General features: G+C 39.7%; 2 protein-coding genes across 2 annotated transcripts in view; both read right to left on the bottom strand.

The window, feature by feature from the left end:
• The window catches only part of ryr2b (ryanodine receptor 2b (cardiac)), a 146,861-nt gene extending 142,649 nt beyond the window's left edge, over positions 1-4,212 (bottom strand). Inside the window, exons 1-2 of the mRNA XM_057847869.1 lie at positions 4,079-4,212; positions 246-312 (exon numbers count right to left, since the gene is read on the bottom strand). Of these exons, the coding sequence (XP_057703852.1) occupies positions 246-312; positions 4,079-4,104 (93 nt within the window). The 5' untranslated portion in view covers positions 4,105-4,212. The remainder of the gene's footprint in view (positions 1-245; positions 313-4,078) is intronic.
• Positions 4,213-4,486: 274 nt separating this feature from the next.
• Positions 4,487-16,748, bottom strand: part of actn2b (actinin, alpha 2b) — a 37,619-nt gene continuing 25,357 nt past the window's right edge. The window contains exons 15-21 of the mRNA XM_057848385.1: positions 14,034-14,216; positions 13,827-13,961; positions 13,396-13,575; positions 12,858-13,004; positions 6,961-7,026; positions 6,702-6,860; positions 4,487-6,190 (exon numbers count right to left, since the gene is read on the bottom strand). Of these exons, the coding sequence (XP_057704368.1) occupies positions 6,032-6,190; positions 6,702-6,860; positions 6,961-7,026; positions 12,858-13,004; positions 13,396-13,575; positions 13,827-13,961; positions 14,034-14,216 (1,029 nt within the window). The 3' untranslated portion in view covers positions 4,487-6,031. The remainder of the gene's footprint in view (positions 6,191-6,701; positions 6,861-6,960; positions 7,027-12,857; positions 13,005-13,395; positions 13,576-13,826; positions 13,962-14,033; positions 14,217-16,748) is intronic.

The following is a 16,748-nucleotide window of genomic DNA, read 5'->3' as shown; positions in this document are numbered from 1 at the left end:
ATGTTTGTTGGCTATTCACCAAGCAGCAATGCGGCATATCAAGATGGAACAATTTTTAAAAAGGAGTGCGACCAGTAGATTAGCATTACTCCAAAGTAAAGTTTGAAAGTGCATAGGACAGTGAAATGAATATTGATGTGCAAACATCACCTGCAAATATATGGCTCATAGTGCTTGATTATTGATTAAGGGAAATTGATTAGCATTGACAGCTATCATTGAATTAATGAGAGAAGAAAACTCACGGTTCGAAGGAACTGGAATTCATCATCACCCTCACTTGAGTCAGGCATTATTTCCACTAGCTGGCAGCTGTTTTAGATATGGGAAGAAGAAGAGAAGTAAAGTTCCAAACAAGAGTGTTAGCTATAAGTAGAGAACGGTCACAAGTGGGCGTAAACATTAGCCATGGACGCATGATTACAGTTGCTAATATTGGCGGGAACTCTGCCTTTGACTAAAACCATTTTTCGAATGTTCTCGTTTGCTCAAAGTCTGCATTGTAGCTATCTCAGTTGTCTATTTCTGTTTCTCCTCTTGAAAGCATTTTTAAATGAGTTGTGTCCACAGGATAAATTGGTGAAAAACATTTTTGAAATGAATTATTTGTGTCTGTGTTTTTAAAATGACAATAACTGACATTTAAACACGTGTGTCAATGTGTTTTACACTTATTCCAGAGTTTTCGAAAGAATTGAGAAGTATTGCAGGACATTTAAAGACCACTCAAAGTGTGTCCTGCAGTGTTTTTAATTGTAGTAATTGGGCGAGATTTTACTATAGTCTATACTATCCACTTAAAGAAAAACGTCACGTTGTAATTGAGTTTCGATTCATCACTGTCATGTTGCTCACATTGACGTCCACGGAGATCGGATGTGGGTAGTAACGCGTTACATTTACTCCGTTACATTTACTTGAGTAGGGTTTTGAGAAAAATGTACTTCTAAGAGTAGTTTTATAACGCCATAATTCTACTTTTAATTGAGCAGATTTGTGAAGAAGAGACACTACTCTTTACTCCACTACTTTGGGGTACACTAGAGTCCAAGGGCGTAGATTTGCATAGGGACATTACACCACCAACTTTTAGGGATGCTCAATTTGTCCCCACCAACTTTTAGGCTACCTTATTTGCATGTTTAATGGGTTTAGCTATATATGTAATATAAATTGTCTTCCATTATATTGTAAGGATAGAATTGACCCTACCATTATTAAGTGAATTACTGTCATTATGTTCAGACTTACCCTTTTCACTCGCTGAATGAGCCTGTCCATTTTTTTCCTCCCAAACACACGCTTGATCGGCTGATGACTAGAACCCCCACGTTCACACAATCCCGACAGAAACACACGTCTACATGCCCCCTCCTCCGCCCTTTTTGAAGAGGAGGGATATTAGAAGTTGTTGGGGTTTTTTTCGGCCAGCAGCAGCAGCAGCAGGCACAGTAAGTAATGTAAAAAGATGTCAGTGTTGTGGAGTTGGTGAACACACCACTAATTTTGTGACTCAAAGTCCGACCTGCATCAGAGTTAGCGTAGTATTAAACAATGTGAACTTGCTAACCTGTCAAACTTGAGTAGAAAGCTACTTAGAAAGATGTCTTCCTGTACGTTTTCTTCTGTTAACTTTAATTCAACTGTGCATTTTGTGCATTTATTCCCTAATTAAAATTTATATATTTTCTACATCAATGAAGCAAACATTTTGAAGAATGACTTTCTCCCATGAAAATAAGTTTAACTTTTTTCACTTTACGTATGAACCAGCTATTTTTGAGAAATGTACCCAAATTTGTTGTGTGTTATTAATGTCCCGTCCTCAGCAAAAGTGTACATGCAGTTTATGCTGTTGTAGCGTCCCTATCAATGTTGAGACCAAACCTATGCCCTTGCTAGAGTCACAGCATTTTTCCTTTTTATTCTACCTATTAGATTTGACATTATATTTGCCAGGGATGCCGACAGTGGCTCTACAGCAGACATGTCCATAGTCTGGCCCGGGGGCCAAATGCGGCCCGTGGGCAAATTTCATCCGGCCCCCAGCATCTGTCATAAAATCAATAACGTATGGCCCACACACAGACTTAATAAATTGGTCAGCAGTACTGCTACCAGCATATGAAGTATCTTACACACTAAATGCTGCTCCTCATTTACCCACAAAAAAGTAGCAGGACTACAAGCAACATTACTCCGTGTGGCCTTTACTCCCAATTTTCTAAAATGGCGACAATCAACAACAACAACTAAAAAAAAAACGTTGACTGTGACGGCCGACGCTTCAAGGATAGGTGGAAATTGGAGTGTTTTTTCACTAAAATACGCAACAACTGTCTGCCTCATTTGCAAAAAGACAGTTGCTGTTTTTAAAGAGTTCAATGTGAGGCGATATTACCAAACGACACGCTGACATGTATGACAAGATTACAGGGAAGATCCGTAGCGAGAAATTGAAGCAACTTGAAGCTAGTTTAATTTCACAGCAGCAGTATTTCACAAGAGCCCGAGAGTCGAAAGAGAACGCCACAAAGGTTAGTTGCGAGATTGTTGAAATTATTAATTAAAAAAATAATAAAGCAAACGTGACACACAGAATGGCCTGGTAAAATTTGCTTAAACATATTGTTCGACATAAAGGACGTCAGCCAAGGTCGGCCCCCCAAATTTTTACCACACCAAATCTGGCCCCCTTTGCAAAAAGTTTGGACACCCCTGCTCTACAGGTTTCACCAATGAGATGTCGCAGCAATAATCAGATGACTCCATTATACCTATCAGGTGTAACAATATACTCACATGACCACACACTAGCTTGCAGCTGGAAGCCCTATAATTACGCCGGCCTGTTAAGTCATGTGGCGTCTTTAAAGTGTGTAAAAAATATAACCATTTGCCATAGAGTCAACATTACTCAAAGGTGCAGATTTCAACCTCTCTCCCAGATTTTCCTGATAGACCAAGGAAACCTAGAGATGTGATCGTATTAATTTAATTGTCGTCAATGTTTTTTCTCCACTACAGGGCACTCATGCTCTTTGGATGGGTAATTTCATTTTTCTAGTCTGAATTCAATGTTTTCTTATGTATTTCTTTGGCCTAATATGGTCATCTAATAGGTTATACAGGGTGTCAATAAAGTCTCTTTACCATTTAACAAAATTATTAAAATGCAATTGATTAGATATTTTATTCAGATTTTTTCTATTGTATTCAGTGTATTTTTTTAATGACACTGCATTTGTGTGTACCATTGTGTGTCAATTGATGCCATTGCCACAATTGATGAGGCTATGCTACAGTGAACATGGCATGAAATCGAGTAGTCTTGATGTGCTTCGTGCAACTAATGGTGCCCATGTAGAAGTGTATTAAAAGAGGAAGAAGGAAAAAAAATCAATTAACGCTGAATACAATAGATTAAATCTGAATAAAATATCTAATCAATTGCATTTTTAATAAATTTTTGAAATGGTAAAGAGACTTTATGGATACCTTGTATTACAGAATGATAATAACGGTTCATATAGAAGACATTATGCTGAAAAAAAAAATTACTAATGTTAAAAAAAATATTGCACAAGCTCTTTTCATCTTATTTTCTCACATTTTCATACATCTGTCAATTGCTTATATTTTCCAGCCTTCATTCGACATGTACTTCACAAGCATCCTATTTGTGTTAAGGTATCGCAGTTTAAGCAATCAGGAAAACATGAAAAAGCAAGAAATTCAAATTGTATTGGTCGCCTTTCTGTAATTGGAGGGGTAGCAAGATGGCACTAGACTCTTTATCGACGGCTCTGGACTTTCCGGTGAGAATTCTTCGTAGGTCGCAGTTTTTTGACGGGGTGGCGTTCAACAGCAAAGTGAACAATGACCACACTGAGCTCACGAGGCAGCTTGATTGCTCGCTTGTCTGTTTGCATTTCAAGTCATAGCTCGAACAGATATCCAAAAATGCATGTGCTCCCAGTCGCTCTTTATATCCGAGTATGCGGTCAATGCATTTTTACGCACATCAGCATAACCAGCTAGTATTAAGAATTAGTGATTACACCTAAATGAAGTTCACCTGTTGTAGTATACGTTTTCTGACATTTCTTCCTTCTGGTAGAAGCCCTATGATTTGCTGTCAGTGCCAACACTGATGAGAAGCCACGCGACTGGGATTCAACCCAGTTGTGTCCCGACATTTACATAATGAACCCTGCCACTCAGCTGCACCTGGGCATTTACGGGGCATAAAGTGGGTGGGAGATTGGAGCGGCTGAAACCATTACTTTATGTTGAACTATGCTTTATCTGTGTGTGTAGGAGAGAGGGGTATATCGCAGTGGGCAAGAATATTCCTGCTAGCACCTTGACACTTGGTTTTAGGGGTTTCCGTCGCATTCCTTGCCCCGGATCAGATTTGCGCCACCACTGCTCCAGTCCACATGCAACCCAAATGACAAACGCAGCACATTGTTTGAATACCATTTATTTAATTTTCATCCTTGGATACAATGAAATGTAACACAAGACCAATACATCTGTGTTATTGGCCAAATCAGTTTGAATGAGTGTGAACCTAAACAGAAATACAAATTGAAACATGTACCATTGAATCAGCACATAGGTTTACAATAAAAACATTTGCCCACAGAGGTTTTTTGTTATTAATCTCATACAATTTTGCGTGGATTTGTGTCTGAATTCGTTCAAAGCATAATTAATGTTAAATGCTTAACTTTTGCATTCATTTGTAATTTTGGGGGGTGGTGAGAAATCATTATGTACTAGTATATGTCCAATTGCTTTTTCAAATTACTTATGGAAGACAAATGGATAATTGATTTTATTTCATAATTGTATTCGTGGAAGGAAAATTTTTCATGCCTACCTAATTCCGAAAATATGTCTGAGCAGGCTGTTCCTTCTCTTGATAAACAATAGCTACGTTTACATGCTGACTTTTATTCATACCGATTCAAATCATTCCGAATGGAAATTTCAGATCAGCTGTTTACATGTCACTTCATCTATTCCGATCCAGCGTTTACATGTGTCTGCCTTTATTCCGAAAGGCCGTTTGACAACTGCCGTCTGACATGCGCCGATTAATCAAAACAAAGCGTCACGTTGCAAAACATGGAGATCGATCGTCAGATCAGCTGCTGTTTTAACTTTTCGAGTGGAAACAAAACTTCAGAATGACACGCCGTTCATTTAAAAAGTTGTGTGGGCTGGTGGAGGGATTCATGGATATACTTTCCGCCGGACTCCAATTAGGTGCGCTGTGCAAGTGACGTTACTTACGTCACCAAGTGACGTCACCACGTCAGTACGGAGCATGTGCAGAAAGAACGCAACCAGACACCATTCCACTTCCCTGTTTACATGATATAATTTTACTTCTAATCGGTTTGGGAAAAGGAATATTCCACCCCTGTGAATCGGAATGAAATTCCATTCGGTTTGGGCCTGTTCATTCCGAATGAGGTGTTTATATGGAACACATTTATTCGGTTTGAACATCTAAACCAATTGTAATTGGAATATTTGCCTCCATGTGAACGTGGCAACTGTTTACAATGTTTCTCCGTGGGTGATCCAGAGCCACTTTTGTTTATTGACAGGTGCTAATTTCAGCAAGACAAGAAATCAATTTGCGCAAATTCTTGATTCTTGTTTTCTCTTTCCAAAGCAAGCCATAGACAGTGTTTAAACCAGGAACTATTCGAGGTTGTGTGCGTGGGGGTGTATGTTGAAGTGATTTAAATCTATAACAGATCTGCTCTAAAAGATATTAAAATCCATTTTAAAGATTGTTTCAAGCTCTGAGTGTTTATGATCTCCCCAAAGGGTAACTGCACGTACTAAAAACAATGCATGGTATTCCGTATATGAATATTTCAGTGAATCTAGCAGGCACCTCTTATGAATCAACCTAAATAATCAACACACTTGAACCTCCTTTCATTACACATTTCCTAACTTCCTAAATCAAGAAAAGGATCATGGTCGGAGGATGCCAGGCAAGGGGTTAGAGATCGCTCTCTCCGTAGAGGGCGGTGGAGAAAGCTGTGTAGTCCAGCGCTCCCGGTGGCGCTCCTGGGACCTTGTAAGGCGGCATCCTCATGATGCAATATTCGGCTTGCTCGGGTGGAAGTTCTCTCCTCAGCTCCTCCACCAGGATGTAGGGCTGTGGTGCAATACAAAGACAAAGCTGTGGTAAATGCAAATAAAGTGGAACCTTGACTTACGAGTTTAATCCTCTGCCAGACTAAATTCATAACATTTTATTTGGATGATAAATATTTTCCCAGTTGAAATTACCGTAATTCAAATAAATTTGACAATATTCCTTCACAATAAGTATATCTATATTAGTTTTTCTCTACTACAATACTAGTTTAACGATTATTGGTGTGATCGGAGGTGCTTACAGGTGGTAGCAGTTGCTTTTTTCGAGTAATGCATTCTGTATTTTTATGACTGTCTCCTGAATAAAAGGCTGAATGTTTATTCTCATTAAAGTCACTCGCTTCACTTCTGTGACAGCATATGTGCAAACACTTTTTAAACAACCAAGCGGCGGCTCATAATGTAATTTCAAAAAAACTAAGTCTAGGTACTCATAAAGTCAAGGTAACCACTGTTTTGAACCACTTATAAAGTGTATTTTCCTCTTGGTTGCAGTCTACATGTCAAACCTTATCAGCCGCCAGAATCCGGAAGGATGCCACAACTTGCTCGGCAGTGTCAGTATCAGCAGTTTCTCGAGTCATAAAGTCAATGAAAGACTGGAAGGACACGATTCCAGTGCCGTTGGGGTCGACGAGGATCATTATGCGGGCGAACTCAACCTCACCCTAAATGTAACATGGACAAAAAAAACGGGCTTTGAAAATTGTGCACACAAGCAAGATGCCTGTAATATCACCTCAACCATTAGCATTTAAAGCACCTTACCAAATCATAGCCCATTGAAATTAGGCAGGCTCGGAAGTCATCTGTTTCCATGGCACCATTCTTTTTCTGTGTTTGGGGAAGAAGTCATACATAAGTTATGAACAGGAAAGTAAGGCTGGATTTACACCCCAGACGCAATTGCCAAATTCTAATTTTATGCTTGTATCCAATTATTTTGACAGGCAACCAGATGAGGCGGTGACAAAACATCAGAGTAGATTTAAAATAACCCTTGAAAATAATAGAAATATCAAAATATTTAGTAGGCCTGAGTTCAGTCTTTCCTCAACTGAAACATCATCTTATTATACGTACAATAATGGATGAGCCTCTATAATAGCATGTTTAGAGAGTTTTTAATTCCCGCACTTTTAGAGTACAATAGTTTGGATTTGAATTACAAGTATTTATTTGTTTATTTATTGGATATACAGTAATACCTCCACATACGATCGCTTCAACACACGATCTTTTCAACATCTGATGTAAAATTTGACTCGCCATTTGTTTCTACATCCGACGACATGCTTTAACGACGATCTATGACAGCACCGCAGTTTCTTTGTTTTCCCACAATGGCAGATTTTCTTGTGAGAGAAATCAACATGGGTTCCAGCAATGTTAGTGCAAGTGGTGGGGGAAAAAAGGAAAAAGGTGATGCTTACTGTTGCCATTGACATGAAGATAGATATGATAGAAAAATATGAGTGTGGGGTGCGCATCCGTGATATGGCTCGCTCAACAATACAGCCGTATACGGTCTATGACGGTCCTCCTCCGTTTGCCAGTCTTTATAAGTTAAGGGGCAATTATTATTGTCGTAACACCGCCAGCTTCGTCAGGTTTCTAATTATTTATTCCATCAACTTGTGCAACAGCCTAGCGTCCCCCGCAGTAATTGAACAAAGTGAAAATAAAAAGGTTCACCTTATCAAGTCGGCCACGCGATGCGTTCAGGTACACCACGCAAGCACACTCGCCACGTTAGAACCCGGTTTGTTACATTATTACAGTTATTAGGGCCCGAGCACTAAGCGTGCGAAGGCCCTATTGTTTTGCAAAGGATTATTATTATTTTTTTTTTTTTTTTTTTCAGGGCAAATGAAAACGGCCAATTTGGAGGCCTGAACATGCATGAAAAGTCACCAAAATTTGCACATACGTGCGGAAAATTGTAAATTTCGATAATTTTGCAACGTTCCAAAAAAATATAACAAAATGGCTCAGTGGCGCCCCCTTGAAATTTTAAAATTGGCCTATAACATTAGGGTCTGTCAGCGTAGAGCAATGAAATTTGGGGGGTCTATACCTTGTCCAAAACCGCTCCAAAAAAGCATTTACACGCATATTCCAAACCCAACAGGAAATCGGTTATTTTGGATCAAATATGAAATTTTTATCGATTTACAGGGTGCACATTTGAGACCTTTTCGCCGAGGGAGTTAGTTGGATCATCTTCAAAATTGGTGAGACTGTTCAGGAGACATATGAAATCTTAAGTTTTCAAAATGGTGCGTTTTCATTCACGGGTCTGACCTGGGCGTGGTGCCAAAGTCGACCATTTTTTCGGCAAAATGACAAATTCAGTAAATGACTAATAGTTCCTTGACACAACGTTCAATCTTTTTCATATTTGGCATGTATGTGTGGTATCCCACCCTTAACACGAGTGCATTGAAATATTACCCATTAGGTCTAGCGCCCCCTAGTGAGAACAGGAAATGCCTTTTTTTACGAGACAGGTTCCTCCTCCAAGGGAAAAAAATCTGTTGACCTCAAACCTGCATCAGGGGAGCCTTAAGACCTGTGTTCAGGTGCCTGATGAAAAATATTGAGGTTTCGTTGAGGCGGAGTGGTCCAAACAGGAAAGTGAAAATGAACGTCAACAATTTGTCACGCAAAAAACTTTGAACAGTCATAACTCGGCAGATATACAACATATCTGCGCCAAACTTCCCGTGTTTGTTGAGAGTCATACCCTGAAGGTTCTTGTAGGGGTCATATGCATCAACTCTACAGTGCCAACTAGTGGCGACAGAAAGAAGTTTTAAAAAAGGCCTTTCCTATTGGGTTTTTTCAACATAGAGCAAGGAAATTTGGGGAGTAGATACCTTATGCAAAACTGCTCCAAAAAGTCTCTTGCACCCGTATTCCAAATCCAACAGGAAATCGGGTATTTTGGATCGAATGTGAAATTTTCATGGGTTCACAGTAGGAGTTTACATTTGGAGGCTTGAATATGCACAAAAACTCGTAAAAATTTGCACATACATGCGGCTTTGGATAACGTTCGATAATCTTGCAATGTTACGAAAACATGTAACAAAATGCCTCAGTGGCGCCCCCTTGAATTTTTCAAAAAGGCGTTTCCTATTAGGTTTTTTTAACATAGAGTGATGAAATTTGGGGAGTCGATACCTTGTGCAAAACTGCTCCAAAAAGTCTCTTGCACCCGTATTCCAAATCCAACAGGAAATCGGGTATTTTGGATCGAATGTGAAATTTTTATCGGTTCACAGTAGGAGTTTACATTTGGAGGCTTGAACATGCACGAAAACTCACAAAAATTTGGACATACATGCGGCTTTGCATAACGTTCAATAATCTTGCAACGTTACGAAAACAGGTAACAAAATGGCTCAGTGGCGCCCCCTTGAAATTTTCAAAAAGGCCTCTCCATTTAGGTTTTTTCAACGTAGAGGGATGAAATTCGGAGAGTCGATACCTTGTACAAAACTGCTCCAAAAAGTCTCTTGCATGCGTATTCCAAACCCAACAGGAAATCGGGTATTTTGGATTGAATGTGAAATTTTTATCGATTTACAGTGTGCACATTTTACACCTTGGCACCTAGGGAATTAGTTTGATCATTCTCAAAATTGGCGAGACTGTTCATGAGGCATATGAAATCTTAAGTTATAAAAATGGTGTGTTTTCATTCACGGGCCTGACATGGGCGGGGTGCCAAAGTCGGCCATTTTTTCGCCAAAACACCGAATTCGGAAAATGACTGATAACTCCCTCATACAACGTTCAATCTATTTTAAATCTGGCATGTGTGTGAGGTATACCAGCCTGAGCAGGACTGGATTGAAAATTTACCATTTGTGCCTGGCGCCTCCTAGTGGGAACAGGAAATGCCCTTTTTTACGGGACACACTCCTCCTCTAAAGGGAAAAAATCAATCTACCTCAAACCTGCATAAGGGAAGCCTTAAGACCTGTCTTCAGGTGCCTGATGAAAAATATTGAAGTTTCGTTGAAGCGGAGGGGTCCAAACAGGAAAGTGAAAATGACTGTCAACAATTTTTCTCTCCAAAAACTTTGAACAGTCATAACTCGGCAGATATACAACATATCTGTGCCAAACTTCCCGTGCTTGTTGAGAGTCATACCCTGAAGGGCCTTGTAGGGGTCATTTGCATCAACCCTACAGCGCCAACTAGTGGCGATAGAAAGTCACTCGTTTTTCCAATACATGTCCAGTTCTTTTCAGGTTGGTCATTGTAGTTTCAAGACCTATTAAAATACTTTTTTACGGCCCATGTCCACGTGTCTCTGTCTGTTGCCGTGACGACCCTTTGTTCGCCATTTAAAGGAAATATTTTTTTTCAGAGACTCAGGCAGCTTATAGAGCCACAATATTTGGCACACTTGGTCGAATTGGCCCAGTTAGAAGATTAATTTTGGTTTTGAATAAGGGCTTGGCTGCACAGCTCAGTAGTGGCTCCTTTTTTGTAGTACTCTCTCCAATAGGGGTTTTTATCTCTTGGGTGTGGGAATGTAAATAGGCGACTTTCGAGCATGTTAGGTTCTAATGAGATGATTAGAGAGGAGGATCTGCCACCACCCTGACCTGCACACAGTCCGAGTTGCGTGACGTCCGAGTTGCGCTAGATTGCGAGGGCCCGTTCAGTCCTGCTTGCAGGCCTAGTTATTATTACTATTATTACTGTTATTATTTTTCCGATTTGTATTCATAATTTATTTGTTTTGCTCTTTGTAATTGATATTTGCAATAGTAACATCAGTATTTATTAAGAATTTAGTGTCGGTTTTCAGGCTGTGGAACGAATGAATGGAATTATAATGTATTCTTATGGGAAACTGCTGCTCGACATACAACCATTTCGACTTGATTTCGGCCACAACACAAAACCGAGACCGTGCTTATCAAAGTCCTAAATGATATTCTTCGGAATACCGATGCAGGTAAATCATCTGTTCTGCTACTATTGGATCTCAGCGCCGCATTCGACAGGGTTGATCACAGCATACTACTCAACAGATTGGAACAGTGGGTAGAGCTTACCGACACTGTTCTTCAGTGGTTCACATCTTATTTACATGATTGGGGTTTCTTTGTGTCAATCGGTAACCATCAGTCAGAACGAACCAAATTCACGTGTGGAGCCCCTCAAGGGTCAATTCTTGGACCACTCTTATTTAACATCTATATGCTTCCCCTACCTCAGATTATGGAACAGCATGACATCTCCTATCACACCTATACAGATGACACACAACTCTACATTTCTGTGTCCCCACATGATTATAGTCCCTTAGTCTCCCTGAGGTAAATGCATTCATCAAATCACTGAATGGATGTGCCAGAATTTTCTCCAGTTAAATGTGGAGAAGACAGAAGTGATCATTTTTGGGCCAAAAAAAGGAAAGGTCAAAGATAAGCAGGCACCTTAGCACAATGCCACTTACAGCTACAAATCAAGTCAGAAACATTGGCTTAATTATTGACTCAGAGCTAAAATTTGATAGCAATCTAAAGTCCTTCACTAAATCTGCTTATTACCACCTAAAAAATATAGCCAGAATTAAGGGGATTCTGACTCAAAAAGACATGGAAAAACTTGTGCGTGCATTCATTTTCAGCAGACTGGACTATTGCAACGGTATATTTACAGGTCTTGATAAAAAATCAGTCAGGAAGCTGCAGCTAGTACAGAATGCTGCAGCCAGAGTCCTCTCAAATACATGGGAACTGGACCACATTACACCGGTTTTGAAATCGTTACACTGGTTTCCAGTGAGTCAAAAGATAGACTATAAAATACTACTGTTCGTCTACAAAACTCTTAATGGCCTTGGACCAAAATACATGCTTGATTTGTTAGATTCCTATGAAACATCTAGACCCCTAAGGTCGTCTGGAACCTAAGAACAAGAACCAAGCAGAGTGAGGCAGCATTTAGTTATTATGCTCCTCACCTGTGGAATAATTTACCTGAAGGTCTGAAGTATGCTCAAATTATTAGCTCCTTTAAATCAGGGCTAAAAACACTTTTGTTTAGCAATGCATATCCATAACTGCCTAGATATTTCAATCTATTTGCTTTCTATTCCTCTTGTGCTTATCTCCATTGCTGATTTTAATTATTATTAGTAGTAGTTTTTTTTTTTTTTTTTAAATGATTAAATGCGATTTTTATTAACAATTTCATTTCCTATTTCATGTGATGTAAAACACTTTGAATCACCTTGTGTTGAATTGTGCTATATAAATAAATTTGTCTTGCCTTGCCTTACAAACAAGGTCCTGGAACAAATTAACTTTGAATGTAGAGGTACCACTGTATATTGGTGTGTTTATTTGTATTTCAATAATACCAAGCTTGCATAGGTAGGCTCTATCAATGGTTGTATTTACATTGCTCCACCATTGGTACATATCCAATGAGCTCCGGATGCACATCAAAATTTAGAATGGCCCGAATACATTCTGAAGATATGCAATACTTGACAGCAAAAATATTTGAATTGTATCGAACCATGATGTGTGACTCAAGCCTATTAGAATAGGCCTGGAATATTTTAAGATTTTGTTTATGAAAATTTTAACGTAAAACAGTGTGACATGAAACAATCAACCGCACTCGTTACCCGATCAAAATGGTTGAAAGAAGATCTGAATTCGTTCATCTGTTGCTGGCTGATGCCTTTGGCGTCGCGGGTCAGGATCTGAGTTTCAATCTCGTTGATGGTGCGGGCAATCGTTGTGAGGAGCAGCTCCCAGCCAACACGGATATGCTACATGTGCCGATGTAATGACAACATGAAAGACAAAGTGCAAGTAAGTCATGGACCACAATGTACAGTTTTCCCTGAAACAGAGGCTTTTGGGTAACACAATCTTCGAGTGGTTGACTTTGAGGGAAGGGTTCGAATATTGTGTGGAGTTGGTATAGCCTTCCCGTGCATGTAGGTATAAAAAATCCAATTACCGTATATTTCAGATTATATACCACAATTTTTTCTTACCGTTTGTACCCTACGGCTTTTATTACAGTTAACGAACTTCATATTTTCTCATTTAAAAAATAAATAAATAAATAAAAAGATTTTTCCATTTCATTTCGCTCCGCGTGATCATGATGACGTTGCCACTTAGTTCAAAGTCTCAAACCAGTAGGGCAATTACCTCCATAGTGTAGTTACTGTGTTTGTTGTCAAACACCAGTGACTCCTGGATGAGTTGGTGGTCTCCCTCCAGTTTGTCAATGTTGGGCTTGTAAGCAACAATGACATGCTCGCACTGCTTCAGTTGGGTCATCTGGTCCTCCAAGGTGCCCCCTATCTCCAGGGAGCAGCGTCCAATCTCCTGTTGAACAAGGTCAATTTAATTAGTTGTATAATAAGATGCTGAGCTAAAGTTATCATGGGTTGTTTCTAATTACACAGGGTCCATTGCCTTTGTTCTGAGCAAATCTTCCACATATTAAAGTTCAGTAATGCCACCGTACAGTCATGAAAATGTCTCTTCATTGACCTACTCTCATGAGAACGTTTTTAAACATTATTACCCTCCATTATATGGCCATAAGAGTATGAAAGCATCATGTCATGTCTAACCTCCATCCTGGCCTGGATCCATGGTCCAATTAGATTAGCCTGAGCGGCAAACTGCCGCCTCAACCTTTCATGGGCATGCTGGCGTGCCAGCTCTTCTTGCATGGCACTGTCTCTCTGAGGAACCAACTTCTTAACCTAAAATGACACAGAGAGCGGACCGCATTTTGAGAAATGTGACAATTGAATGGTTTTCAAAGTGGTGACTACCTTGTCCCATTTGACGAGGAGCTCGTCGGTCGTGATGGTACTGTAAGGGTTGATAATGTTGGCCTTGATCCCGTAGCTCTGGGAGATTTTCTGCACCTCATTGTGGATTCCCAGGATGGCCTGTCGCTCAGCATCCGCCTCCGGGAGAGTCGCTTTGAACTGCTCGTGAGCTGCAATTAGACTCTGGGGGGCAGGCACAGAGGAACAGGGAAATGTCCAAATGCTGTTAAAAATGCTGACATTTTGTCAAGTCTGATTATTTTCTTTAGTTTATATATTTCATTATGCGTATCATCAATCATTTTAAATTCAAATCAGATGAAAGTCAGAGAATGTTAAAGGGTGCTATATTAACTTTAGTTTATGGTGATTTCAATGTCATTCACATAATATCTGAAGAGTGGGGAAGTCATTTATTTGAAGGCGATAGTTTGATGATGAAACAGATTCCTGTAATTTGGCTGCGGTTGATTATTTATTTACCATGTCCCTAAAATTGATAGGATCAAAAACTAAATTCTGCTTAATAGTAGCTGAGAATTTTTTTTTTTAATTCATCTTGGCATAATTGCAGAGGTGGGCAGAGTAGCCAAAACCTTTACTCAAGTAAGAGTAACGTTGCTTCTGAATAATATTACTCAAGTAAAAGTAACAGTAGTCATCCAAAAATTTACTCAAGTACAAGTAAAAAAGTATTTGTTAAAAGAATACTCAAGTCATGATTAATATTGTAATTGCTTAAAATTTCTGATGTTTTAAAATAGTATTTTTTTTCTCACCACATCACTTAATCCATATGAACTGTTATTATTATACTTTACAATCAGAGGCGTCGCGTCCCAGTAGGCAAACCAGTCAATTGCCTAGGGCCCCCAGCCAGCAGGGGCCCCCAGAGGGCCAACAGATTTAGCACACACGGCTTTACTGCACTGTCGCAGCGACACGTGTAGGGAGTGTTTCAATACCATGGAATCATTTGGCAGATTATCTAACGATTGTGTTATCAATCCCAATCAGCACTAACCATGTCACGTAGATTATACATCAGAGGTTGCGCTAGACATTTTCGTTGTCTGTCATTTTGACTGACAGGATCATAAAAATCCGGTCGTAGTTTATTTTTACCCGTCACTTAAATTTTTAAAATGATAATGATGACATATTCAATAGTATTTAGTATTCATTCATTTTTAATTAATATTGTAACGCTTGCTTGGCGGCGAAAAATTAGACACGGAAGTCGTGGTATTTTTCTCCCTTTTTACTCTGCTTACCGCCAACAACTCCGCCCCCAAAGAAAAAGAGGCAACGATATAGACCCCAATCACCAACGTCACACAATGATCTTAATTGTGGTTGTCAACCCAAAATCTTCTAAATATATATTAAATGCATCTTACCAGATATAAAAAGAATACTACATAGTCTGTGGTGATCGTTTGGTGCCCAGATTTCTTGTCGAATTACAGCAGTCCATCTCGCTCTCATCTTCGGGTCTCTCAGAATACGGTAGAACTTCAAGTCTCTCCGTCTATCTTCTCTGTTACAGCAACCAACCGCCACACACGCCTTCACCATTTTGATTATTAATATTAACGAGCAGAAAAACACGCCGTAATAGGAGGCATGTACGTAGCGGTAATGTGTAAACATGACAAGCTGACACACAATATGGCGGCTCCGGTCAGGGGTGCGGAGTTGTGATGTCATGTGATTGGGGTCTATACACAGGCGGCAATCTTGTCCAACAATTGGATGACGCGCTGGCACACCGGGTGCACCAATAAGAACCTCGCGTTGATGTGTCAATCACGGTGCCGCCGCCAGACCCCGGTGACGCTACAATATTCTGACAGAAGAGCCAACGACGTCATGCATTAAGAGAGACAATAGCTAATTAATATGCTAACTCGTCACGCTGTGGTCTGGGGTGTGAATTACAACCTGTCAAAATGACGGACGGACTTCAGTTTTTTCCGTCACCGTTTTAAAAAACCGGTCAACGACGGAAAATATCCGGTTAACGCGACCCCTGTTATACATGTTTAAGAAAGTCCAATCAGATATTAATACCACATGATTGTTTAAAGAGTGACACACCAAGTACTCTCTGGAAAGTCCTTGTCGAGTTGTTTTACGTTGATTTTCACATGCCACCTCATTATTCATATGACTAAATGGTGATTAGTGATTAGAAAGTCTATTAATGGGTCTATCGTATTTTCTCGTCGAATACGCTATAAGAAAAATATAACATATATGCATCTGAAATAATCCTAAACAATTTTATTAGCTAATTTAATACTCATTTCGGTCGGTAGTCCACCAATTAGTGGTTTTTACGGAATAATTAGAATTTGGTGGGTCATAGGGCCAATCTGACCACCGAGTTCACACAAAGGTATATACCTCCGCATCCGATGGTGGTATTTTTGTGTTGCTACTCTTTCTTCTATTGCTCCAAGTCCAACTGTCCCCATTACTTGCACACGCTCGAAGGGCCCCATGTTGCTTGTTGCCTGGGGCCCCCGGGGACCCTTGCTACGCCTCTGTGTACAATAAACTATTACAAAAGTAAAAAGTATTGCGTCATAAAATAACTGAGAAGTACATTTTTCTCAAAAAGTTACTCAAGTAAATGTAAGTGAGTCAATGTAATGCGTTACTACCCACCTCTGTATAATTGTGGTAGGTTTGTATGCCTTACAGTCAAAA

This window comes from Corythoichthys intestinalis, chromosome 10, assembly GCF_030265065.1.
Source record: "Corythoichthys intestinalis isolate RoL2023-P3 chromosome 10, ASM3026506v1, whole genome shotgun sequence".
Lineage (NCBI taxonomy): Eukaryota > Metazoa > Chordata > Actinopteri > Syngnathiformes > Syngnathidae > Corythoichthys > Corythoichthys intestinalis.
Note: the sequence above shows the minus strand (reverse complement) of the source record. Positions and strands in the feature narration are given on the sequence as shown.